The sequence below is a fragment of the Notolepis coatsorum genome, assembly GCF_963971535.1.
Source record: "Notolepis coatsorum genome assembly, chromosome: 6".
Taxonomy (NCBI): Eukaryota; Metazoa; Chordata; class Actinopteri; order Aulopiformes; family Paralepididae; genus Notolepis; species Notolepis coatsorum.
Genome location: NC_140170.1, coordinates 87,163,037 through 87,187,759, shown reverse-complemented (window position 1 = coordinate 87,187,759; position 24,723 = coordinate 87,163,037). Strand labels below are relative to the sequence as shown.

At 41.7% G+C, this 24,723-nt stretch overlaps 2 protein-coding genes across 3 annotated transcripts; one reads left to right on the top strand and one right to left on the bottom strand.

The window, feature by feature from the left end:
- Nucleotides 1-1,718: 1,718 nt before the first annotated feature.
- slc25a55a (solute carrier family 25 member 55a) lies at nt 1,719-10,632 on the top strand. Of its 2 annotated transcripts, XM_084316727.1 has the most exons (10): nt 1,719-1,784; nt 2,333-2,429; nt 2,939-3,064; nt 4,025-4,080; nt 7,132-7,222; nt 7,314-7,432; nt 7,823-8,015; nt 8,210-8,364; nt 8,477-8,552; nt 8,653-10,632. In XM_084316727.1, the coding sequence occupies exons 2-10, from the start codon at nt 2,410-2,412 to the stop codon at nt 8,810-8,812; spliced, it is 996 nt and encodes a 331-aa protein (XP_084172853.1). In that variant the 5' UTR covers nt 1,719-1,784; nt 2,333-2,409; the 3' UTR covers nt 8,813-10,632. The 2 variants fall into 2 exon arrangements, with proteins under 2 accessions (XP_084172853.1, XP_084172854.1); XM_084316728.1 differs by lacking the exons at nt 1,719-1,784; nt 2,333-2,429; nt 2,939-3,064; nt 4,025-4,080 and adding an exon at nt 5,142-6,098.
- A 463-nt stretch (nt 10,633-11,095) lies between these two features.
- On the bottom strand, nt 11,096-24,447 carry tspan2a (tetraspanin 2a). Its single transcript, XM_084317604.1, has 9 exons — nt 24,227-24,447; nt 18,893-18,995; nt 14,503-14,600; nt 13,356-13,430; nt 13,174-13,266; nt 13,003-13,065; nt 12,746-12,829; nt 12,448-12,516; nt 11,096-11,993 (listed from the first exon to the last, which is right to left on the bottom strand). Exons 1-8 carry the CDS (start codon nt 24,293-24,295, stop codon nt 12,451-12,453), a joined length of 651 nt encoding a protein of 216 aa, XP_084173730.1. The 5' UTR covers nt 24,296-24,447; the 3' UTR covers nt 11,096-11,993; nt 12,448-12,450.
- Between the last annotated feature and the right edge of the window lie 276 nt (nt 24,448-24,723).

Sequence of the window (24,723 nt, the reverse complement as noted above, 5' to 3'; positions counted from 1 at the left end):
GGCCCTCTCGTCGTTTGCAGAGATCAGGCCCACCACTACTGTGTCGTCAGCAAATTTGATGATTGTGTTGTTGTTCCGCTGTGGCACACAGTCATGTGTGTACAGGGAGTAGAGGAGGGGACTCAGAACACAGCCCTGGGGGGCCCCTATGTTGAGAGTGATGGATGAGGAGGTGCAGTTGCCTGCTCTCACCACCTGGGGTCTGCCCGTCAGGAAGGCGTCTATTCGAATCCTAACGCATTTATGCTTCCGCGTTTTGCTAATCTGATTGGCCACTGCCGTTTCGGGTGCGATCTGATTGGCCACTGACGTTTCTGGTCATGTGACATGTGCGCCCAATCACGTGATGCGCCCATTTCCGCCTCGACCAGCAGCAAACTTACCTAATACCTAGTTTATCACTGGTTAAGCTTAGGCGACTCTTTCGAAGTTGGTTATGGTTAGAGTTTGGAATCAGGGCTGGTGTTCTATCGCCCTGCTCTAACAAACTCTAACCTTAACCAACTTCGAAAGAGTGCCTAAGCTTAACCGGCGAAAGAACTTGCCATCACACGATTGGTGCGACCAGAAACATCAGTGGCCAATCAGAGCGCAAAACGCGAACGCGGAAGCATAAATGCGTTAGGATTCGAATAGACGCGTCAGGAAGTCCAAGACCCACTGGCAGAGGTCATAGTTCAAGCCCAGGTCCCTGAACTTGGCTATGAGTTTGGAGGGGACTATGGTATTGAATGCTGAGCTGTAGTCGATGAACAGCATTCTCACATAGTTCCCCTGCCTCTTGTCCAGGTGTGTGTGTGCTCATGTGTGCTTCTGTGTGGAGAGTTCAGTGTTCAAGACTCTGATGGCCTGGGGGAAGAAGCTGAGCTGTGATTATCTTAATGGTATGACTGGTTTAGGTTCTGACTAAACTGATTACTGTACGTAATGCGTTTCGGTGTGGTACCATATGAAGGTAAATGGAGGGAGCAGTTACAATTTGGCCGCATTCCATTATTCATTAGTCATGATTGATTGATTGATTGATTGATTGAAAACTTTATTAACAGATTGCAGAATGGGTACAGTACAGTACAGCTCAATACATACAATTGTTAAGGGGATGTAGACCAGAGAAAGACTTTCGTCTTGTTTACATCAGGGTCCCCCATTTTCAATTCATCATAACATATAATATGACATACATGACATACAGATAGACAGTACTGCTACATCTATACATTTATGACATATCAGATTTGCAAATACAGTACTCTTTGTGATACAAAAAGAGTCCATAAAAGAGAGTATAATATAAATATACATTTTACGTAGAAACTGTACATTGGAGGGTAGGTCGGGGGGGGAGGGGACTGTACATTGGAGGTGGTTGGGTGGGGGGGGACAACTGTACAAGCTAAACTGTACATTGGAATATTGACAAAACCATACTTGGTAATTTACTGTACATTGGGTTGGGTTAGGACATTTACAGGGGCCAGTTTCGATCATTGGTCATTGATTCAACACTCGCAATCTGAGCCTGCGCTATATACCCACATCTCCCATTGGATGACTGAGAGCTACAAAGAAATAGAAGGAAGCCAATGAACCATCAGTATGTAAATCAGCTAAATAACGGTTGGATGGACCTTTAACGACTTGCTTAGGTCCCGCCCCTTAAACGCAATGGAATTTTCCAGGGACCGTCGTCATTATATAGATCAGTCAAGCGCGGAGGCACGAAGCAGTTGAAGAACTTCTGACAAGACGAGCACACCCTGCGCACTATCATTTTGTATTTGGTGAGTAGCAGCTATATGCAAAGCGTCAATTAACGTTAGCTACAAGATAATGCAAAATGATTTTTTATTGTAAATGTTCCGTTATCTCTTAACGTTAGCGTTAGATGAGGCTGGCTGTTTTGCAAACAATGGAGGGGGTTGGTCAAGTGACAGTCGGGTGCTGCTAGTGCTACCGTTAATTAATTGCATTTTAACTGCAGTGTTACATTGACCTAAAATGTCTAAACACTTAACGTTGGGTGACCTAGCTGGATACTGTAGCAAAGCTGACTACATTTACAGTTTAAGTCGCGAAGAGCTTTAAATGTGAAATGAGTAATAACGGGTAATAATGACCATATATGGCAGTCCGGTATGAGAACTAGAGAACCCCCACTACAGCACTGAATGGCGGCCTTGTGATCCTTTTACGAGTCGGTGGGCTGAGGTGGCTAGATAAGCTAAAGCGCCCAATAACCTTGTGATTAGCTTGTGTCTCGCTGCATATTTGTACTTATGTCTATAATATATATATATATAAACTAACATCTACAAGTATCCCTCTGTAGGACTATTCATTGACTTGAGTCTTCAAGAACACTTCAAAACTTACCCCACTACGAATTTCACATCTCTCAAATTGGACATGTCTCAGCAGCAGATCAGGTAAGCTTGCTGTGTCCCCTACTTATTCCTTTTCATGTGTAAACTATGTTTAGCTGTTGGTCAATGGATGTCTCATCATGGGATTTGGGCTCATGGTTGATTGATTGAAAACTTTATTAACATATTGCAGAATGGGTACATTACAGCTCAATACACACAATTGTTAAGGGATGCAGACCAGATAAAGACTTTCGTCTTGTTTACAATCAGGGTCCCCCATTTTCAATTCATCATGACATTTATGACATACACGACATACAGATAGACACATCTATACATTTATGACATACCAGATTTACAAATACAGTACTGTTTGTGATACAAAAAGAGTCTAAAAAAGAGAGTATATACATTTGACGTGCTAATATATATAATATAATGCATTGTAATGATGACCCTTGTCATGTAGGCTAATGTGTATCCTTTTGTAAGCCCCTGTAAATTGTGTTCATATTCTCACTGATCGTCCCCCCCCCCCCCCCCCCCCCTCTTTCTTTTATTCATCCCAGCCTCCCTGCCAAGCTGATTAATGGCGGTATCGCTGGCATCGTTGGGGTGACTTGCGTGTTCCCCATTGATCTAGCAAAGACGAGACTACAGAATCAGAGACAAGGCCAGGGTGTCTATAAAAACATGTAAGTGCTTAGTTACTGTTGTCATGGCCGTTGACTGTTGATGTCATTGTATACTTGTGTAGGGCAATGTTGTTGCACGTCACGAGTGATGCATCCAATATATGTTGTCACCATCAATGCCACTCATTTAAAGAATTCTCTTACACCATGAATTCACAGATAATGTGAACACCACTAATTTTAAGAATTATTTGTGAACGCCACTCATTTAAAGAATTCTTAGTCACCATGAATGCACAGATGATGTGGACGCCACCCATTTAAATAATTCACTCATGTAATTAATTTATTGTGCTCCTCCAGGGCAGTTCAGCTAATATTTGTTAACCTGCTCTCTCCTTAAATTGAGTTCTCGCACCCAAATTATATTATAGTATTACTATTGGGTCTTAATCATATTTTAAACCGTATATTTAGGTATAATGGCTCATGCAACCATTTTGTCTATAGAGCAAAAGCCCAGGTTTTACATCCAGATGATGTAAAATGTTAGAGTGTTGTTTATCTTCTATCTTTGGAAGAGTGACAGGTGCATGTTTTAAAATATTGACTGGATGATCTGTCCGGGGGCACAGGCATAATATATAGAAATTCTTAAACTGAGTGACATTCCATTTGAATGCCATAGTCCATTGTCTCACTGCTCTCCCATGGGGTGGGTAAACCTCTGGAATGTGTGCAGCCAGAGTGGAAATGTACTGCTCTGTGCAGCCGTCTTTGCCCTAAAGGTATGGCTCCTCCTCCTCTTATGCTGGAATTTGGTCAGGGGCCGGGCCTATTACCTAAATCCAGCATGTTTTCGAGTTTGTATAATTGTTATCACATAGTTACAAATAAAGAGAATTATATGAAAGATATTAAGTTTGAAAATAAGTTATTTCAGATTTTTGATCCTCTCTTCCTGTTTTGACAATTCATTCTGATGCTATTTTCTCCCTAATTTATTTTCTCTTTGTAAAGGATGGACTGCCTCATCAAGACAGTTCGATCTGAAGGCTATTTTGGAATGTATAGAGGTAAGATCTGTTCACATTTGAGTCTAGGAACGCATAGGTCTATTGTTTAGCCTGTAAAGATTGCACACAACAAGGCTGTAAACCTCAAGCTTTAGAACAATTTTTTATTCTAAAGGCAACAATTTGATATTCGGTGATATAAGAAATGTAGCTCCAATTCCATAGCATATGATAAAGATGATGTGCTGTGATCCAGCGAACACAAGTATGATAAAGCATTTCTATCAAGTCTAAAATGCATACAACCAAAATGAGGTTGACGGTACATTTGTTTTTATTAAGCCCTACTTAACACTTTAATGAAAAAATCTAAATCGCCATTATTTGAATGTGGACAAGAGAAAATGTAATGAGTATCTGAATAGCCTTATATACATACATTTGATCAATTGCCTTGTTTTACTGTATTGCTGGAGTTAGATTGTTACACACCTAGCTCTCGTACAGTAACACTTTTCAAAGCACGAGAAGCTTTATTTGTTTAGAGCATTAACTTTCTCTCACTGATTGATTGGTAAAAATAGCTTTAGTATAATGCTTTTATTCGAATCAACTCTAGTGTGGTATGATTCATTGGTATAGTTTGTGCCTTGGTTACCTTGATTTCATGTACTCGTATGTAATATTTTCAATGCATGAATTTCTTGGATTATGGATACAATTTGATCAGTTTGCCTCATTTAAAACGAGGAAATACTGCAGAGACTCTGATCTACTCTGAAAGAGAAGTAACAACCTGCTGTTCTCATACAAACCTTTTTTTCCCCCTCAACGTAGTGCTCCATAATGACTGTTAATGTAGCAGACGCAATCGGTAGAGAGAAATTCACTGCTCAATCATGTGATGTTTAGAATAAAATACAAGATGAATCAATGTTTATTTTTTTATGAGGATAATGGGAGCTTTAGCATGGGTATCTACTTGTGTGCGGAATGCTGTTGTTTGCATCTGTGTTTTTCATATTACAGACTTGGGTCCCCCTGGGATATTGAAGGCTAGCCGATAAGGCGCGGCCGCGCTGGAGGCAAATCAGTTAATGGTTCTTACAATACTGCTCTTTAATTAAACTAGGCACCAATTTGTTCTTGTTTCAATGTTCTTATTTGTTCAGTACTTTTTGTCTATATATTAGTCACTCCTTTGTCACTTCTTCTTTACTTTTTAATTGTCTTAGTCTGTCTTTACACGTCTTTGGCTGAATCCCAATATCTGGACTGCCGTCTCTGCCCTCATGGAATTGGGAGTGAACTTCTAAATGAATCTGACAGCCCACTTCACCATATTCACACGTTTGCCAATTTGGTTTTATGACATGGTTGGGATTAGAGATGTTCCGATACCATTTTTTTCCTTTCCGATCCGATTCCCATACCTAAGCTTTGGGTATCGGCCGATACCGATACTGATCCGATACCAGTGCATACATTAAAAAAAAATATTAAAAAAATATTATATAAATTATATATATTTTTATTTTTTTGTATACAGCTACTGTTTTATATATACTGTTTTTTAGTAATAACTAGAAAGTAATGGTATTTATTCAACAACAGGTGATTGTATAGATTTGTATTAGTATCATTAATCAATGAGTATGGGGCTGCAGCACTGCAGATATACCCTACTCCAATGATCCACACGGACATTATTCGTTGCTGCACTTGCTTCCAGAAGGCTCCGTTGAAGTAGCAGAGGATCTCGTGATTTTTGCACAATAAATATTCAACATTCTCTTTTGAGACTCCGCCTCAGACTCTTATCATTTGGCACTAAAAGCTAAACATTGTCACCGATATGGCTGTCCGCAACATGTCATTAATTGTGTACGCGAGGTGGTTCAGTGACGACGCTAACGTGAGCTAGGTTAGCTAGCATGAGCTACCAGTAGATGGAAAGACTAACGTTACTGGTGAAAATGTGATTTACGTTGGAATGCTCCTTTGCCAACTTGCTGTACTTTGCTTGCAGGTCTGCAGCCATTATTGCTGGATTATGAATAGCCCCAACTTTAGCCAAGGTAACGTTATGGCTAAACCTTTAACGTTAGTTAACGCTAGCTTTCGGTTAGCTGTTCAATGCTAATAACACAACCAAGAGAACCCATCAGAGCTCCCCGTCAACACCGCTCTGTCGGGAGGATGGCATTTAAGAAAGTATCTGCTGTTAAAATGACAAACAGCATTGACACTTTAATTCACGGTCGGTTAAACACACGTTTGTTTTATAATGCTCACAGCAGACCGCAGTGTTGTTGATAAATTACGTGGTATCGGAGCGCAAAATTAGAGGGTATTTACCGATACCAGCATTTTAGGTAGTATCGGCGGCATTTCCGATACTGGTATCGGTATCGGAACAACTCTAGTTGGGATTCCCAATCTGCCCACTGTGTGAATATGGTCAATGGAATTTATTATTTGACTATGAATGGGCTTGTGGTTTAAAGAGTGCAGTCAGAATGGGCCACAGATCCATAACACTTGGCCAGATGTCCACAAGGGGAGTGTCTGTATTCAGATCACTGGGATTCCATTGGTATTCAGCCTGTCCTTTTCATTAACGTCTTTTAATTGTTTTCATTTAGAATTCTTGTCTGAGTGTCGTCTTCTCTCTTAACTGTCCTTAACCAATTTGTAGACTTCGTATAGATTTCCAATGTTCCCCAAATGTGTCCTTCACATAAATGTGGGTCGTTTGATTTGACTGGCTTTCTTCCTAGATTTAACTCCCTGCATCCCTCCCTGCATCCCCTTTTCTATTGTTTGCTGGTTAATCTTTGTCATCTTAGTTACATTCTGTTTGTTTCCCCATTTTCATGCATGTCATTTATCTTGTAACAATCCTCCTCCATCATCATTTCTGAAGCCACACTTGGCAGAGCATTTGTCTTGTCTATTCCAGTTGTGTGTTTAGTGTGTGTATTGCATATTCTGTTTATTCAATGGAATAAGTTAGATTCTAATGATGATTGGTGGTGGTGAATGTGGGACTGTTTGGAATGGAGACTTTATTGCGAGTGCTTCACTAACTGGCAGTTGTTTTGTCCTCAGGTGCTGCTGTAAATCTGACCCTGGTGACCCCTGAGAAGGCCATCAAGTTGGCAGCCAATGATTTCTTCCGCCACCACCTTTCTAAAAATGGGTAAGTAAGACCCCTTTTTTTTATTTTTTTTTTCAAATGAGCTTAACCCGTATGACTTGAGCCGTCTGTGATGTTTGTTTTGTTGTTACAGGAAAGGGTTGACTGTTGTCAAAGAGATGCTGGCGGGGTGCGGTGCTGGTATGTGCCAAGTTGTCATCACTACCCCCATGGAGATGCTCAAGATTCAGCTGCAGGATGCAGGCAGACTAGGTGAGAGGATATGAACCATATTCATTCTCAAGGGATGCACTGATCATAGTATCGAATATCAGACAATTTCAGGCTAAACGGGAGAATTTCCCCAATGGTAAAATCCCATACAAAGCTGTGTGCTTTCTGTATTTTTAATGATGTTGGACCTCTCTAATCATGACAGATTGATTATAACTCAAATAATTTACATCTCCTGAGAGTCCTGACCCACTAATGGTTTGAGTTTATACTGTAAAAGGATTGGATTGCCACACTACATTTGTATCGACTTGTACTTCAACTTTAATTCTTTAGGAGAATGGCTAGTGAAACGGTCTTATTGATGCGTTGCTGCCTTTCTTCATGTACTGTGTCGGTGACTCATATTGTTTTGTCACTCCTCTCCAGCGGCCCAGCAGAGGAAGCCAGGTGTGATGGCTCCCACTAAACTCGCCACCACCACCCTGCTGAGCCGCTCCTACAACGTGGGTTCGGCTGCCCCAGCAGCCAGAGCCATGTCGGCCACTCAGATCGCCAGGGATCTCTTCCGCAGCCACGGCATCCAGGGGCTATACAGAGGTCTGGGAGCCACAATCATGAGGTAAATAACTTCTCGTTTATCTCTTGAGGTTCCCAGCAAAATAACTTGTTGGCCAAATTGTTACCTGCTTGTTGGAAATTTACTATCACAAAAAAAGGCTTTGCCAACAAGTGACAAGTAATGTGTTTAGTAATGATCTATAACTTGTTGTCATACCTGATTGCATATTTAATAATAACTTCCTTCTTTTTCAGGGATGTTCCATTCTCAGTGGTCTATTTCCCGCTATTTGCCAACCTGAATCTCTTGGGCAAACCCAGTCTAGAGGAGTCCTCGCCCTTCTACTGGGCATTCCTCTCCGGTGCTCTGGCTGGTTCTACTGCTGCAGTGGTTGTTAACCCTTGTGATGGTGAGTGTCTTTAGAGGAAAATAAACCTTACTAGATACTTGAATTATGTATTAAGTAAAAAAAAAAAAAAAAAAAAATGTTTGATTAAAACGTTTTCTGTACCCCCCCACAGTGGTTAAGACAAGACTACAGTCTCTGAACAAAGGAGCCAATGAGGAGACGTACAATGGTGTTGTAGATTGTTTTCGGTAAGACTGTTAAACCATTCATTTATTCAATTGTAATTTTCTCTCCAAGGTTGCGTGTTTGTTAAGAGCAAAATGCCCCCCTCTCTCTATCTCCATACAGAAAGATAATGCAGAAGGAGGGACCCTCCGCCTTCATGAAAGGTGCCGGTTGCCGGGCCCTAGTTATCGCCCCTCTGTTTGGTATTGCGCAGGTTATGTACTTTGTGGGTGTAGGGGAATATATCGTGGAAAACACTCCTCTCAGGCTCCTGTCACCATGAGGACATCTCTACACGCCCTGCCTAGCTGGTCACACACCAGACCTTCTCTGATTCAGATGAAGTATATCCGCTATCGGCTAACGACTGGCAACTACATACCACCAAATATCCATCTGTATGTTTCCAGAGGCAATAAACTAGAGCGTTTGCTCTGACAAGGCAGAAGTTTCAGAAAAGAAAACACTGTAGTCTGAACTTCCAGTATGGTCTAATGGCTGTATAAAGCTCTTCCATGCTTCTTTTTTGGCTTATTCAATGGGCTGTGACCAATGTTTGCACTTGAGGGTGTCAGCCATATTGGGCTGGAGACTGAAAGTCCTAGTGTTATTTCCATTTTTCTTTCATGTCTCTTGTCCCTCTGTGAGGGAAATGAGATTACCTCAACAATGTGACGCGTCTATTTTATTATTTCTTTTTACCCCATCAGTCACTCGTTTTACAAATCAAGTTTTGAAACGGGCCCTCTCCTGGTTCAAATCCTACCTTACCGTAGTAGACGGATACCACTATATCAATATCATGCTAGTCTGACCTCTTTCCTCTGTTACATGGTGTCCCCAAGGATCTGTGCTTGGTCCCCTCCTCTACTCTTTCCCCTTGGTAAAATAATCTGCCACTTTTGGTCTCAAAATCCATTGCTGCGCAGACAACACCCAGCTCTGCATTTCCAGTAAATCCATAACCAACATTGCCCACTCCACCCAACTGCCTTTTGGACATAAAAACCTCAAACATTGCTTCATGCAGAAGCAGCTGCACTAGCCTACTTTATGGTAGCCCCTCAACATGTCCAGAACTGTGCAGCCTTAGATTAAAAGCCAACCTCATCCCCCAACCTCCACAAGGACCAAGCACTGTACCTTGGGTGACTGGGACCTCTTTCACTGCTGCCCCAACCCTTTGGAACTCTGCCTTCCCACATCAGAAACTCTGTCTCACTCCCTTCAGAAAACGCACTCAACCCACCTCTTCAAAATCTACTCTGATCATATTTTGTATTCTTTTGCATTTCTACTTTTCTTTCCCTCTGTTCTGATTTTACTTGTTTCTTGTTCTTTGAAGTGGCTTTGAGTATCATGAAAGGCTCTTATACATTTAATGTGTTTGTATGTGTGTGTGTGTGTGTGTGTGTATATATATATACACACATAAGATTCCACTTTACATTCATTTATGCAGTACATATTTATTTCTTTTGTTTGTATTTGTCTTTGGTAACTGATTCAATTTAGGTTTTTGTTTGGAGAAAAGGGCTCTATGGGGAACTGTTGCTTACATCCATACAAATGTTTATTTCCTTTTTTTATTTTTATATACGGTACTTATTCAGCAAGAAATGTACTTATTCAGCAAGTTAAGTTTGATGGTCACTGAACTTCCACCTGACGTGGGACCAGAAGAATATGATTCACTAAACTTTAGTGACTAAAGCATGACTATAGTGACCTGTCTATACTTGACCATAGCCCTACAGTAGTTACTTAAACTTTTTACATCTTGTCTTTGTATCTTACTGTTCTTGCCAATATACTTGAGATGCAATTACGCTCAGTTTAAGCTGAGTAACGTATAATATGTTTGTTGGTCCACACAAATTCAGCATTTACAGTGGGGAGACTTGAAGTATATTTCCTGTGTGGTAGTTTGCTCGTGCTTTTGAATTTCGGTCATCTCGGGTTTATGCCTTAACAGAGTGTATTGATCACTGTGAGAAAAAAGCTCTTAGCCACAACAGCATTTACTATTTGTCAAAATGACTTACTGTTCATCTGTTTGTCTTGTCTTTTTGAATATACTTATTAAAATACAAGTTTTATATCTTCTTGAGTCCATTAGCCTCATTACCTTTATGGACTGACCGATGTATTATGAGCTCCAGCCACTGGTTATGACTATGGCTCCTTAACCTTTGGCTGATATCATCAGATCTTATTGCTGCTTGCAGGGGCGGAGCTTCCTATAGGCAACATAGGCGGTTGCCTAGAGCGCCACCCAGCAAAAAAAATCTAATTCTTTTTTGCTTAACTCTTTCACTGCCACACTACAGAAGGTTAACTGTGGTGAAGCTTGCCTAGGGCGCCAAATGTGCTAGGTCCAGGCCAGCCCTGGCTGCATGTAGATCATCAACAATCATCTGAGGGCACATTGGTTCAATACGGAAGCTCAACAGTTTCCTGTAATTTGATCTGACTTGACAGAACACTGCTTTGTTTGCATACTGCTGCTAGGCCTGGTGACTTGTGAAAAGAAAGTGGTGGTTAACAAACTGACAATCTTCATAAATATGAATAAAAGCACCCAATTTGTTTTATTTTGGTTTATAGTACATTATAAGCCCACATGAACTACAACATTATACTAAAATTCACAACTTATTGGCCCACCAAAAAAATTTACATCCATAATTCACACAAAATGTAATGAGCTGTTACAGTTCACACGTGATATCCTCCGGAAGAGCGTCAGTAAGCTATTGTAAAAGGTCATTAGGCCCATCACGTTACAGAATGGCAGTTTATCATCAGACTATCCCTTACCCTCTAGGTTGAGAACATGACATTGAAATGTCTTCTATTGTGCTTTAAGGTAGAAATACTTGTAGAACGAAGGCAGGCAGACAAAGGCGTGTTGAAACGGCTATTGTGTGCAGTAGAATCATGGGACTACAGTAGCCAGAGGCTCGTCTGCGTCAGACTATTAACGTTAATTTACGTAACGAAGGCTAAAGCTGCATAATGAAATGTATGCTACAAAGGTAGGCTAGTCCTCAAAACGTTTTACGTGTGCACCTTGTGACTTGACATTAGACCTATAAATTACACACAAAGTTACAAAGAGAGTATAAAGGACATTAAATAAATAATGTTGATTAACAGCAGACTCATAAATTAGGTGTCCATATGTACAGCAATACTCAGACCTCAGCTATAACATTCCTGTGTCAAATAGGGCATTAAGTGTCGTCCTACTCTACAACTACAACTACAGTCACCTAGTATGGAATGCAAGCAGTGTTACACAAGAGGATGCTAAAAAGGGGGAATGTCACAGAGTAGTGTCAAATGCTAAGCATCTTCTAGAAGAGAACACCGAAAGGAAGGTGTTTTCAGTGCTGGTATAGAGTCCAGGGTGTAAAGGTCCTGCTGGGGGGACATAGTGTTGTGCCGACTTCTTCTCGATGCTGTGAAAATGGGAAATCCAGCTTAAAGGAACATTCCCAACATTATGGGAAATGCACTTAGATACCAATTTCCTCTCTTTGCGTTCAGTAGAAAGCTAGCCGGTTGCAAGCTAGCCTAGCTCAGCACAAATGAATATAAGCGGATACGGACCACTAGCCTGGCTTAAAACTCTGGGAGAGGTGTTTTTGGCTAGCTAGTCCATATCCGCTTCCAGTCATTTCTGCTAAAATAGACTAGCTTGCAACCGGATAGCTTTCTACTGAACACACAGAGAGGAAATTGGTATCTGTCTTCTTGTCTGACTATGGAGAAGACCGTAAGCACGTTTCCCATAATGTCGGCGTTCCTTTAAGTACTGTGATACTGATCTTACTGCGATATTAGGAGACCATGTCTTCACCCAAATGCCTTGGACTAGTATAGGTCTTGGTCTGTCTTTCAGAGTCAACTCACTGTCTATATGACCTCCCTGTTGTTCCTGATCGCACAACAGAGGACCATACTGAAGATCATTCCTATGATCTGAGGAGAGAATCAAACGTTTCAGAACATGTTGAAAGAAAGAAAGAAAGAAAGAAACGTTTCAGAACATGTTGAAATCCGTATAAAAAAAGCTATGCAGCTTTACAGAAATGTAAGGGTTATCGTAATTCCTTAGCAAGCAGGGACCTGTAGGCCTAGAATTATCACTTCAGATCTTCAAACTCGTCCGACTTGTTTAAAAACAAATCCAAACAGGAGGTTATCTCACCATGACTCCTGCAATACCAATCCCCACATATCCAATGATATACAGCTTTTCCTGGAAAAAGTCTGCTATTGCAGTCAGGCAGTCCTATGAACACACACAAACACACTACATTAATTATTCTCTGTAATTATCATAGCATATTCTATAACAAACCAAGACCTACATGTATGTAATCAAGCACAATAGCTTTGCATTTTTATGATGCGACACTGCCACCATGTGGTGAAATGGTATTACAGCAGGCATAAGAGTGTCACCTTCGTGTCCTCTGCCTCAGAGCACAGATCAGGGTTTGGTGTAGAGTCGCCACAGCAGTTCAGCTACAAATAGACAGGAAACATTTTGCAAAAATGTATGGTTTTCATGATATTGACCATTACAGTAATTAATACATTTAGAGTCAAAGAAAAATATAACATTTTACTTACAACAGTGTGGTACATGGAGGCTATGGTGGTGCCATTGGAGTTGGAGCTGTCAGTAATGGAGTTGCTATAAAACTTTTGGACTTCCTCAATAATCTATAACCAATGCGAGATAAAAGGAAATGAGTTCCTCATAATGATTAGTGATTATTGGTATTTGAAAATTATAACAACTTATCCTATACCTGGTCCTTATTTAAGAATCCGAACACACCAGCTGCAACCTCTGCACCGAAGATGATTAGGAGGCAAGCGAAGAACTGCAGGATAGAGAACAAGCTTAATGCTGAATACTAACAAGTCCTATTCTGAGACAAACACACTGAGGGGAATTATGTCACGTGAATGCAGAATAAAAAATGCGAATGTGGAAACCTTGAAACACACAGCACTATATACACCACAGGAATGGTGTGCTAGAGAGAGGCTGTACCCTTAAGAGCTTCACTTACTTACGTCTTCGTATGGAATCCTTCCCCTAGACTCAGTTTGGAGGAGGGATATACCAGACTTGGAAGTAGATTTTGATTGGCAAGAAGTCTGGGCAAACGTTCGACTAGCGCCACGCAACCCGGATCATCAACAGATTAATCTTAATTATATTCATAGGACTTACCTGACTCCTATAAGATTGAACCGAATGGGGCTTAAACAAGACTCTCTATGCTCCTTGTGTCTAAGGGGTGATATCGGTACATTTATACATATGTATTGGGAATGCCCCCCTGTTAAGATATTCTGGGAAGAAGTAACCACGCAATTATCAGAATTTTTTTTTTCTGACCATACCTGTACTGCCTTCTGTATTGTTGTTGAATGATGTTTCTCAGTTAGCAGCCTCTATACAGCTAAAGAGACTAATTTTGTCCGGTCTTACGGCTGCTAAAAAGCTGATAGCATCACGCTGGATTCAACTGGATAAAATGAGCTGGAAGGTATGGGTTCTTACCTATCTCGATGTGATTGAGATATCTACAGCAAGAATTTTAGGTGTCAATGAAGCCAGCATTGCAATCTGGTTAGAAGTGGTGGAGAGAATAAAGGTTAGCATATGAATTGTAATCCCTGGTTAGAAACGAAATAATGGATGGATTATCCAAGGGGGGTCCTGAGGGGGGGGGAAGAAGAGCGAGCAAGAGCATAATGTATTGTATTGTATTGCAAGTATTATGTATATATCTCGTAAACTACATTTATATTGATTCAAATACTGGAATGTATAGTCCTGTGATTTATTGTGGATATTTACTGTTAATGCTTGTGTGTCTAGTTTTATGTCATGTCAAAAAAAAATTTAAAGAAAATGTCACACAAAAAAGAGCTTCAACCCACCGATCCAAGAAGACACTGAGACTCTCGCACGGCCCCGAAGCAACCGAAGAACCCCACCAGCATCATGAGCCCCCCTGCTATGATCAGGATGTAGACGGCTAAGAGGAGAAGAGGAAAGATAATAATTAAATAATGCACTCCAATACCAATAATAATAATAATACAAAATACCTATACAACTCAATATTTCACCTATGCTTTAATTTGTTCATTCAACACATATTACTTCATAGGACCAAAAACACTGTAATCTAATTTTGTCAGTGGCTCGGGAGGTAGAGTGGAAGGTTCCCGGTTCGATTCCGGCTCCTCCCGGCATTGTGTCGAAGTGTCCTTGAGCAAGTCACTTAACCCCTAACTGCACCCGATGAGCAGGTTGGCACCTTGCATGGTTGCCACCGTCATCTGTATGTGAATGTCTGAGTGAATGGGTGAATGTGAGGCATAAGTTCTAAGGCGCTTTGGATAAAAGTGCTATATAAATCAGTCCTTGCCCCACAATGGTGGAACGAACTGCCCACCACAGTTAGGACGCCGTCGACTAAAGACGCACTTCTTTAACCATTATCTGAAATGAAAAAAAATAATTATAATCTAACCCTAACTAACCTTACTGTCATGCACTTGTCCTAATATACTAACCTACACTGTAGCACTCAACACTTTGATGAACATTGTTACTCAGCTGAGTTGTGCCCTTCCTGATGACTTGTCGTACAGAACTTGTAAATCGCTCTGGATAAAAGCGTCAGCTTAATAAATGACTAAATGTAAATAAATGCAGTCCATTTAGTCCATGAGTGCAGTGCTTTTGACTGCAGTTCACAGAAACAACTGAAGGTGGCAGCAAGTGGTTTCAGAATACCAGAGAAATATTGTAGAAATGATTACAGTTTTTTGGGACTGTTGTTTAATTAATCTATCTATGTAGAGAATGGTGTGGGTAAAAGCTCTTTCAGAAAGCTAACGTTTAACAGATGTGAGTCAAAATGAAATATTTGACACAGAAAAGGAAATCCTGACAGGTGGTTTACAACAGGAAACTGGTACTTTCCCTCGTTGGAGTCTCTACATTCAGTGCAGCTTCTCTGGTATTTCTGGAGAACGTTTTATTTATCTGGATGTCAGTCTGTTTGTGTCAGACTTTAAACGAGACAAAAGCTAATGGACCTCTACAGTTCTCTGGGGAGGAAGAGGCCCTGGCTCCATCAGGGGTTATAGGTTAAATTCCCATCACAGGGCATCCCTTGAAGTGTATGTACAGGTCAATTTAATCTTACTGCATTAGTTGTTAGGTTAGTATTCTATTTTACAATAGCTCCAGCTCTAATTTAGTATACTATTTAAGTTGAATGTCCATAATATTCCTCTCATGAGTACAAACCACAGATTATTCGGTGCTATATGTATCCTCTTGCTCTCTCGACCCCTGAACAGCAACACACCGCTCAGTCGGGGGGACTCTTATCAGTCCTGACAGAGACCGGGCTACGCTTGGGTCGCATCTGCTGTGCTGAGAATGACCTGCCTCAGCTCCAACCATGGCAGCTGAAATCTGGAATGGCCTCTCCTCCCCTGTGTTGTCTGCCCCCCCCCCCCCCCCCCCCCCACTGTAACTGAACACTGAGGCAGTCCCAAAGCTCCATGCTCAGAGTCTAATCAGCCACATAAGCAGGAACTGCTGCAGCATTAATTAATCCACAGGGGAAACACTAGCTGTTGTTTTCTTGCTGTTAGAAGGGGAGGTAAAGAAGAGGCTCTTGGAAGGAACTGTTCAGACGAGGTGTACCGCTCAAAGCTGCCTGCCAGGTATAGAAAACACCACTGGCCCAGACAGCTTCTATACACAACATAGACCCTATCGTGCCTCAAGATCACTTCCCCATCTCTGGGACACTTTGATAAGCACCTCTTTTATTGCTGCAATTAGCATTTTACTTCTTTCCTGAGTCAATATTGGTAGAGGGTATCAGTTGGAAATGCAAATCAATGAGCGCCTAGTGTGCAAATCCACCCCCCCCCCCCTCTCTCTCTCTCTCTCTCTCTCTCTCTCTCTCTCCCACACATACTGTATACAGGATAAGTGTTTTGAGTCAGCTCAGTTTACATACAGCAGTGTATAGGGGCAGAGGTGACAGAGTGGAAAGTGAATCACCCAGAGGGAGTGCTGCCACCTCAGAGGGAGTGCTGCCACCTTGCCCTGTTATGGTGTCACTGTGTTTGGCGCCGTGAGGTGCGTTCAGGTCGCTTCTCTCCTGCCGTCGTGCTCACGCAGACCGAGATAATATTTATATTGTTGCTAAGCTTCCCTGGAAGACGGCACCGTGCTGTGATCAGTCTTCGGCATTATTCCTTGAGATGTAGAGAGATTGGCAGCAGGGGCGGTTAACTACGGCATACTCTTGGCTCATCATAACACAATAAGGGCCGCTCTGCGCTCAGACAGATACTAGATCAGGTATTGCTGGTTCCCTTCACATCACATGTGATATATATATAGCTGTACATAGGCCTACAGTATACAGCGAGATCAGGTACAACATTATTGATGATCTAAGATATTCTGGGGAGGTTGGCCGCTTTGAAAGAGGAGTTGGTATAATTTGCATGCCTGACTGAACTAAACCGGGAATAACATTAGCCAATGTACGGTAATTGTACAGTACGGATCTCGAATCGAACCAATAGTGAAATTGAAAACACTTGGACATAAAACCAACTGGTTTACATTTGCACTAGAATAGAACTGGTCATTACTAGAGTACAGTACAATGATGTAATTTGTATCGTGACTGCCATGTTTTACAGAGCGACACAGACTGTGGAGGGTAGTAGCACCTGCTGCCACACCCTGAGACGCTGCCATCCCCTGAGGGAAGCAGTGAGCTCAGTGCAAGCATGGCGGAGAGCTGATGAAGTCACCATATTAGGTCATTGTCAAAATGGGGGTAACAAGAATAGGCTCCTTTCTTGTCAACTGGGCCAAGCCTATTGTATGGAATACTTGGACACTAGTGAAAACTACGAGGTCGCTTGAAACACCAAGATTCAGCCTGGTCTGCTCAAAAGACTGCCCCATGATGATTTTTGCACATTGTTAAAGCCCTCCTCATTCTATATCAATAAAGTAATTGGCCTTAATGGTCTGCCCCATGAGCCTTTTGGTCTACAGACAGTATTGTTCATAAACCAGCTAAAGGCTAAAAAGATCAAATAAAAACGCTAGCCAAAACGTCACCAGTGTGCATTCTCTGCAACATCCGGTCATTTATGGTTAGCAATTTGGCTTTTAGAAATTGGAATGTTAACTAAACAGAAAATCCTTTGGTGAAATGCAAGTTTACCATTAACCCCACATGCAGTATCAAGGACAACATTACTGGTAAACAGAAAAGGAAAAAACTGTTCATTTCTACCGTAGATGGGGGGGAAATGCACCGGGGCTTTTGATAATGACGTGAACACATGAGAGGTCTATTGTATGAATTATTTACCATGGTACTGCCACGGCAAACGTTATGCATTGCCATGGTGCCACTTTTGCACTTAAATATTACCATGGTGTAAAACCATTTTAAACCATGATAACACTGGCAGTGGCAATACCATGGTGTTTCCATCGTTCTCTGGTCACTACCACCATTTTCGTAGTAACCAAAACAATTGTGAAAATACCATGATACTTTTTTGGAAATACCATATGGCACTTGTGTGCTTTTTGCTATTCAGTAGTGTAGTCACTCCTAAATCATGAGACGTGTGGTGGGGCTGCTTGATTATGGCAAAAATCATAATCACAATTATTGTGATTGATATTGAAATCATGATGATTAACTCATTGATTTGAGAACATCATATGATGATGACTGAATTTATTTTACCTTTCTTCTCGACCAAAGGCTACCTTTCTGGCATCTTCTATAAAGACATTTAAATAAAAAAATAACTGGAGAAACGCGTAGTAGATCCCTCCTCCCCCTCGACACGAGCTGAAACTACTGTTCAGGGGGAGGGGAGGAGCGCAGCGCTGTGAAGGAAGGGTGTGCTGCATTTACAACACAAGATAAAATGAGCCACACGGAATGCAGCACAATAATCGTATTATCTTGTTTTCATGATTGTGGGAAGCCAAAATTGTAATTGAAATTGAAACTTGCTTCGCCCAGCCCTAACGTGTGGTAAAGGAATGTAAAGATGATGACTTCCATCGCTGCAGACTCAGAATGGTGAGGCACGTTAAACTGTTTGACACTGGAAAATGTTATTCACAACATTTGGTCAATCACAGAAAAGTAGGTATTTTTGTCATTATCTTGAGCCAGGTCTCCAGAGGAGAAGTGAGGTGATGGTGTTCCTCTACCCATCTGACTGATACTCTGGTTCCACTTACCGATGAAGAAGGTTTTGGGCATCCCATCTCCTGCCAGGAGCTGGTCTGTGTCCGGGTCAAACCTCAGCCATAGTCCAATCGCCAGCACCAAAGAGCCACACAGCTGTGGAATCACAAGGCATTCACTCAATATCCACTGCATACAGTTATTTGACAGGTCAGAGGGGCTGTGTGGCTGAAATGAAAAGCAACACACATGCTGCTCAGGTAAGCGGTGTGGACCAGCTCTTCCCCTCCATAAGCCTCTTACCATGCCACCACAAAAACCTGTGAACAATGACATTTTTGTTATCATTTACTTTGCAAAGCAATTTTTTTGTGTGTAAGGCAAGTTTCAATGAAAGGACTACATTGGTGTCAGTGATAGCCAGGATGAGGTCTATTCTTGGGAGGTGGCGTGTAATGTGGGAACGGTGTGAGGAACAGATTGGTTTCATCTGTGCTTCTGTTCATCTCCAGCGGCCTGCTGCACATCATTGCTTCCAGGGTGAGCTTTACCGGAAATAAACCCATCGATTGAAACCCAGGAATATCAAGCAGAGGCAGTCTCGCCTTCTGTCCTTCCGAGGACACCTAGATATCAAAACTACAGTATTAACTTCAAAACGCCAATCTGGAGATTCCTGACTACACATACAGTAGGTACTATAGGTAGTTGGTGCACACACGCTCTTGATTGATTGATTGATTGACAATTGTATTAACAGATTGCAGAATGGGTACAATACAGTACGGCTCAATACACACAATTGTTAAGGGGATGCAGACCAGAGAAAGACTTTTGTCTTGTTTACATCAGGGTCCCCCATTTTCAATTAATCATAACATTTATGACATACACAACATACAGATATACAGTACTGTTACATCCAGACATTTTGACATACAAGATATACAAATACACAGTACTGTTTATTTACAGACAGAGTTTCTAAAAGAGAATTATATACATTTGAGGTGGAAGAAACTGTACATTGGAGGGGGTTGGACATTTACCGGGGTTTCGAATTGCAGCCTCCCGTAGGTGCTCTTTGAGAGCGGTTTTGAAGGTGGGTAGGGATTCACATTATTTTACGGCTGTGGGTAGGGCGTTCCACATTGTTGCAGATAGAAATGTATCTCTTTGAATTTTCAGACATGACATCTCAATGGTGAGACTGCTTACAAACTTGACAAGTTCTACTAAAGTGATATATCCCTAGGATAGTTATGATTTGTTGTGTTGTTGATCGGTAGAGCCCTTCTCAGAACAACCCATGCTGTTCCTCATACTGGCGCCAGATAGTCGATTTTAGTTGTCATCAGGGAGCTTGTACAGACAGCTTGACCCCATTGACTTTTCCTACCTGGAGCCAGTTTGATGAACAGCATGGATTGTGCTGAAAAAGGACTCTATAGAGCAACATCATTAGTGAGTAGCAAATAGGTTTCCAAAAATCTGAACTATCCCTTTAAATCATTCCTCCTCTTACACCCAGAGGCATAAAGGCTATAATATCTGCAGCTGGTGGTTTGTTTCAGTGTGGTAATTACTGGAAAAGGGAAACGCTTTGTTACATTAACAAATGCTTTAGTACTACACCATATCAAAACCTATAAATCACCAATAGCAACAGTGCACCATCTCCTGTGGTGCATTCCGGCCACAGGCTGTGCCAGTCTCAGGGTTTGGGTGATGTAACTCACACTGGCATTGGTTGCGCATTGCCACTGCACCCCAAAATGACAGTGTATACTGTATGTCTCTTTTGGCTTGGCTCACAACGACACTGCTTTTAGTCCCAAAACACCACACACACAAAGGGGCCATTGTCAGCTTGGGTGACACCATTTTGGAGACAAGTGATGGTCTTACAGAGCCACGGAACACTTGATGCAGCCACCTAAAGTAAAGACACTGTATCATTTAGATGTAAAACGTATCCATTCAAGTTAATAAAACAAGTGTACAATACCATCTTTCATTTGTGTTATCTGTTGGATCCCCATCTGGTCATTCAAAAGTACCAAGGTATGAGAATGACAACATACTGTACATAATTATCTGTGTCTCTTGATGTGTATATGGACACATTTTAAAATAAAAACATTTGTTAGAATTCATTAAAACATTTAATAGAATTGAAATACAGTTTTGTAGCCTATACTTTTGTATTTGAGTTGTGAAAACATCTTTGAGTTGTGAAAACATCATATGTTAGTGTGATAGGCTACATCATGATGTAGGCCTACAACAACTTGACTTCACAGTGTCAGATTAAAAAGGCATTCAGTAGCATTCATTAGTTGCTCTGTAAACCAGGGCCACTGGTAGCATATACCTGGCCAACAATATTGTCCTATGACAACAAGACAACCTCTGTGATATACAGTTAGGCTATACATCGAAAACATTCCCAGACTTGCCGAAGGAAAGTCACATCACAATGCCAAATTGTCTAGAGAGGAGATCGGTACAGTGCCTAGCTTTCATAGCTATGATGGAAAAGTAACAACAAACTGCAGTTTTCGTTTACCATGGTCTCCATTACCACTGAATAAGACCATTTAAAACAAAAATAAGAAATTAAGGAATCTCACGTGATTATGTAGTCTAATAGTGTAGTTAAAAGGTTAGGAGCACAACACCACATTTGCTAATTGACAGTTGACAAATTGTACCCTTAAAACACACACACACACACACACACACACACACACACACACACACACACACACACACACACACACACACACACACACACACACACACACACACACACACACACACACACACACACACACACACACACACACACACACACACACACACACACACACACACACACACACACACACACACACACACACACACACACACACACACACACACAGACCGACAGACACACACAGAGTGACAGGTGGGTAGAAACAAACTCAGCATGTATACAGTATCACAAAGCATCCATCTCTATTTGAGCTGCCAGATGACAATGGCCATTCATTTGCAATGTTCTACACACGAAAGCGTCAGAAAATATAGAAGAATAGCTACTTTGATTTGTAAACACAAGTATAGGTACCCTATCCCCCCCCCCCCTCACAGTGAACTGTGGTGTTCCACAAGGAAGCATACTAGGACCACTACTGTTCCTAATTTATGCAAATGACATGTCGTCAGCTTGTGACTGCAACTTGTTCCTGTTTGCGGACGACTCAGCCCTGCTGGTCTCTGACAAGAACAAGTTACTTACAGGTTGAAAAAACCCTCAGCTCGGAACTAGGCAAAATCTGCATATGGCTCGCCGACAACAAACTATCATTACACATGGGCAAAACAGAGTCCATTCTCTTCGGTTCAAATAACAAACTCAGCAAAACAGACGGCTTCTCAGTTACAGTGGGTGACAATATTGTCACAAGGAAAGATGAAATTACCTACCTGGGTTCCATCCTAGAGGCTAATCTTTCCTGTGACAAAATGGCATCCAATGTAATAAAAAAAAGTCAATCAACGAACTCGATTCTTGTACCGGATCTCCTCCCTGGTAAACAAGAATACCCTGAAGACTCTGGCAGGAGCACTCATTCAAGGGTACTACGACTATGCTTGCACCTCATGGTACCAAAGCACCTCAAAGGCACTGAAAACCAAATTACAAACATCTCAAAACAAACTAGTCAGACTACTGCTTGACCTGACTCCTAGAACCCACCTCACCCCTGCACACTTTGCCAACCTAGGATGGCTTAGAGTAGACAACAGAGTACAGCAACTTGCAATGGGCCTGGTCTACAAGATACACTACACGACCAAGGTACCCATGTACATGTCAAAATACTTCCCAAAGGTCAGTGAATACCACGATCACAACACCAGAGGGAGCTCCACAAATCATGTAAAACCCAGATTCGGCTCAAACAAGGGACTAAACACGTTTCGCAATTATGCCACAACAATGTGGAACGCCCTACCCAAAGCTGTAAAGGAATGTAAATCACTAGCCACCTTCAAAAACACTCTCAAAGAACACCTACGGGAGACTGCAATTCAAAACTGGCCCCTACAAATGTCCTAACCCAGTTGTACAATAAAGACCAAGCATGGCTTTGTCAGTATTCCAATGTACAGCCCCACCCAACCCCACCCCACCTACCCAACCTCCTCCAATGTACAGTTTCCATGTCAAATGTATGTCAGTATTCCAATGTACAGTGTCCCCCCCCCCCCCCACCTCCAATGTACAGCCCCACCCCACCTACCCAACCTCCCCCAATGCACAGTTTCTATGTCAAATGTATATACTCTTCTTCTGGATTTTTTTAGTATCACAAACAGTACTGTATTTGAAAATCTGGTATGTCATAAATGTATAGATGTAGCAGTACTGTCTATCTGTATGTCATGTGTGTCATATGATGAATTGAAAATGGGGGACCCTGATGGAAACAAGACGAAAGTCTTTCTCAGGTCTGCATCCTCTTAACAATTGTATGTATTGAGCTGTACTGTACTGTACCCATTCTGCAATCTGTTAATAAACTTTTCAATCAATCAATCAATCAATAGGCTATTATTACAAGGCTCACCGCCGGTATTAGGTTTCCCCTAGCCCCTTTCGTGACTGTGATGCACGGAGTGAATCCACAGTCATTTGCTCCTCAATAGGAAACCAACGTATGTTGACCATGAGGGACTGGTTCTGGCCGAACCGTTCGTTATACAAGTATCACAGAGGAATTACAAAGGTGCTCGCAGTTGCACGAGGATTTCGGACAGAGATACGGAATGGGTTGAAAGCTCGGCGTTGCTAATAAACATTTTAAATATCTTTTATAAACTGCTCAAAACGGCATTATTTCCGGCGTTGGGTGCCTGGTGTGTGTGTGATCACAGCGCAGGCGCACCAGGCAGCCAACGCCGAAATGAATGCCGTTTTGAGCAGTGTTAACCAGTTTATAAAAGATATTTAAAATGTTTATTAGCAACGCCGAGCTTTCAACCCATCCCGTATCTCCTTTCGAAACCCTTTTGCAACTGTGAGTACCTTTGACATTTCTCTGCGATACTTGTATAACGAACGGTTCGGCCAGAACCAGTCCTTCATGGTCAACATACGTTGGTTTCCTATTGAGGAGCAAGTGACTGTGGATTCACTCGGTGCATCACAGTCACGAAAGGGGCGAGTTTCCCCCAAGCATGGACGCTTACGGATATAGTTATAGCGCAGCTACATCTCGATCAATGTGCATAAATAGGTTGAAATTAGCGGCTTTATGCTAATTCACTGCCCAGGAACGTTTCAGCTAATGAGTCCAGACCATTATTATGAACCGCTGCAGGAGCGGACTTACCCAGAAAATGAAGTTGAAAACGAATAGGAGGTATTTCACGCATTTCATCCCACCCTGCACCTTGCTCATGATGCCAAATTATTTAGGTATCCGTAATGTAAATGTAAGACTATCCCCTCTCTCTCCCAATATATTTGGAAATGTGCGCTTCTTTCAATTGGACATCAACCATACAATCATCTGCACCGCAACACTATCTACAAAATAAATAAAAAAAAGCGAGTTGCTGCACAGGGCGTGCGCCTTCTTGGACCGCCCATATCGGTGCCATGGGCACCCGGCACATTAAGAGGTTAAACAATAATGCAATTATGATCGTATTAAAACCGGTCAGCATCGTTTTCATAACATTGAGCCTATAGGCTAAGTAAGTAGCCTACTGATATTGTAGCAAATGGTGAGTGGTTGTAGGTTAGTAAGGTTACAGACATTGGCTTATACTATAAGTTATAGCCTAATCAAGCATCACTGAATTAGCCTACTTTAAAATCGGACAT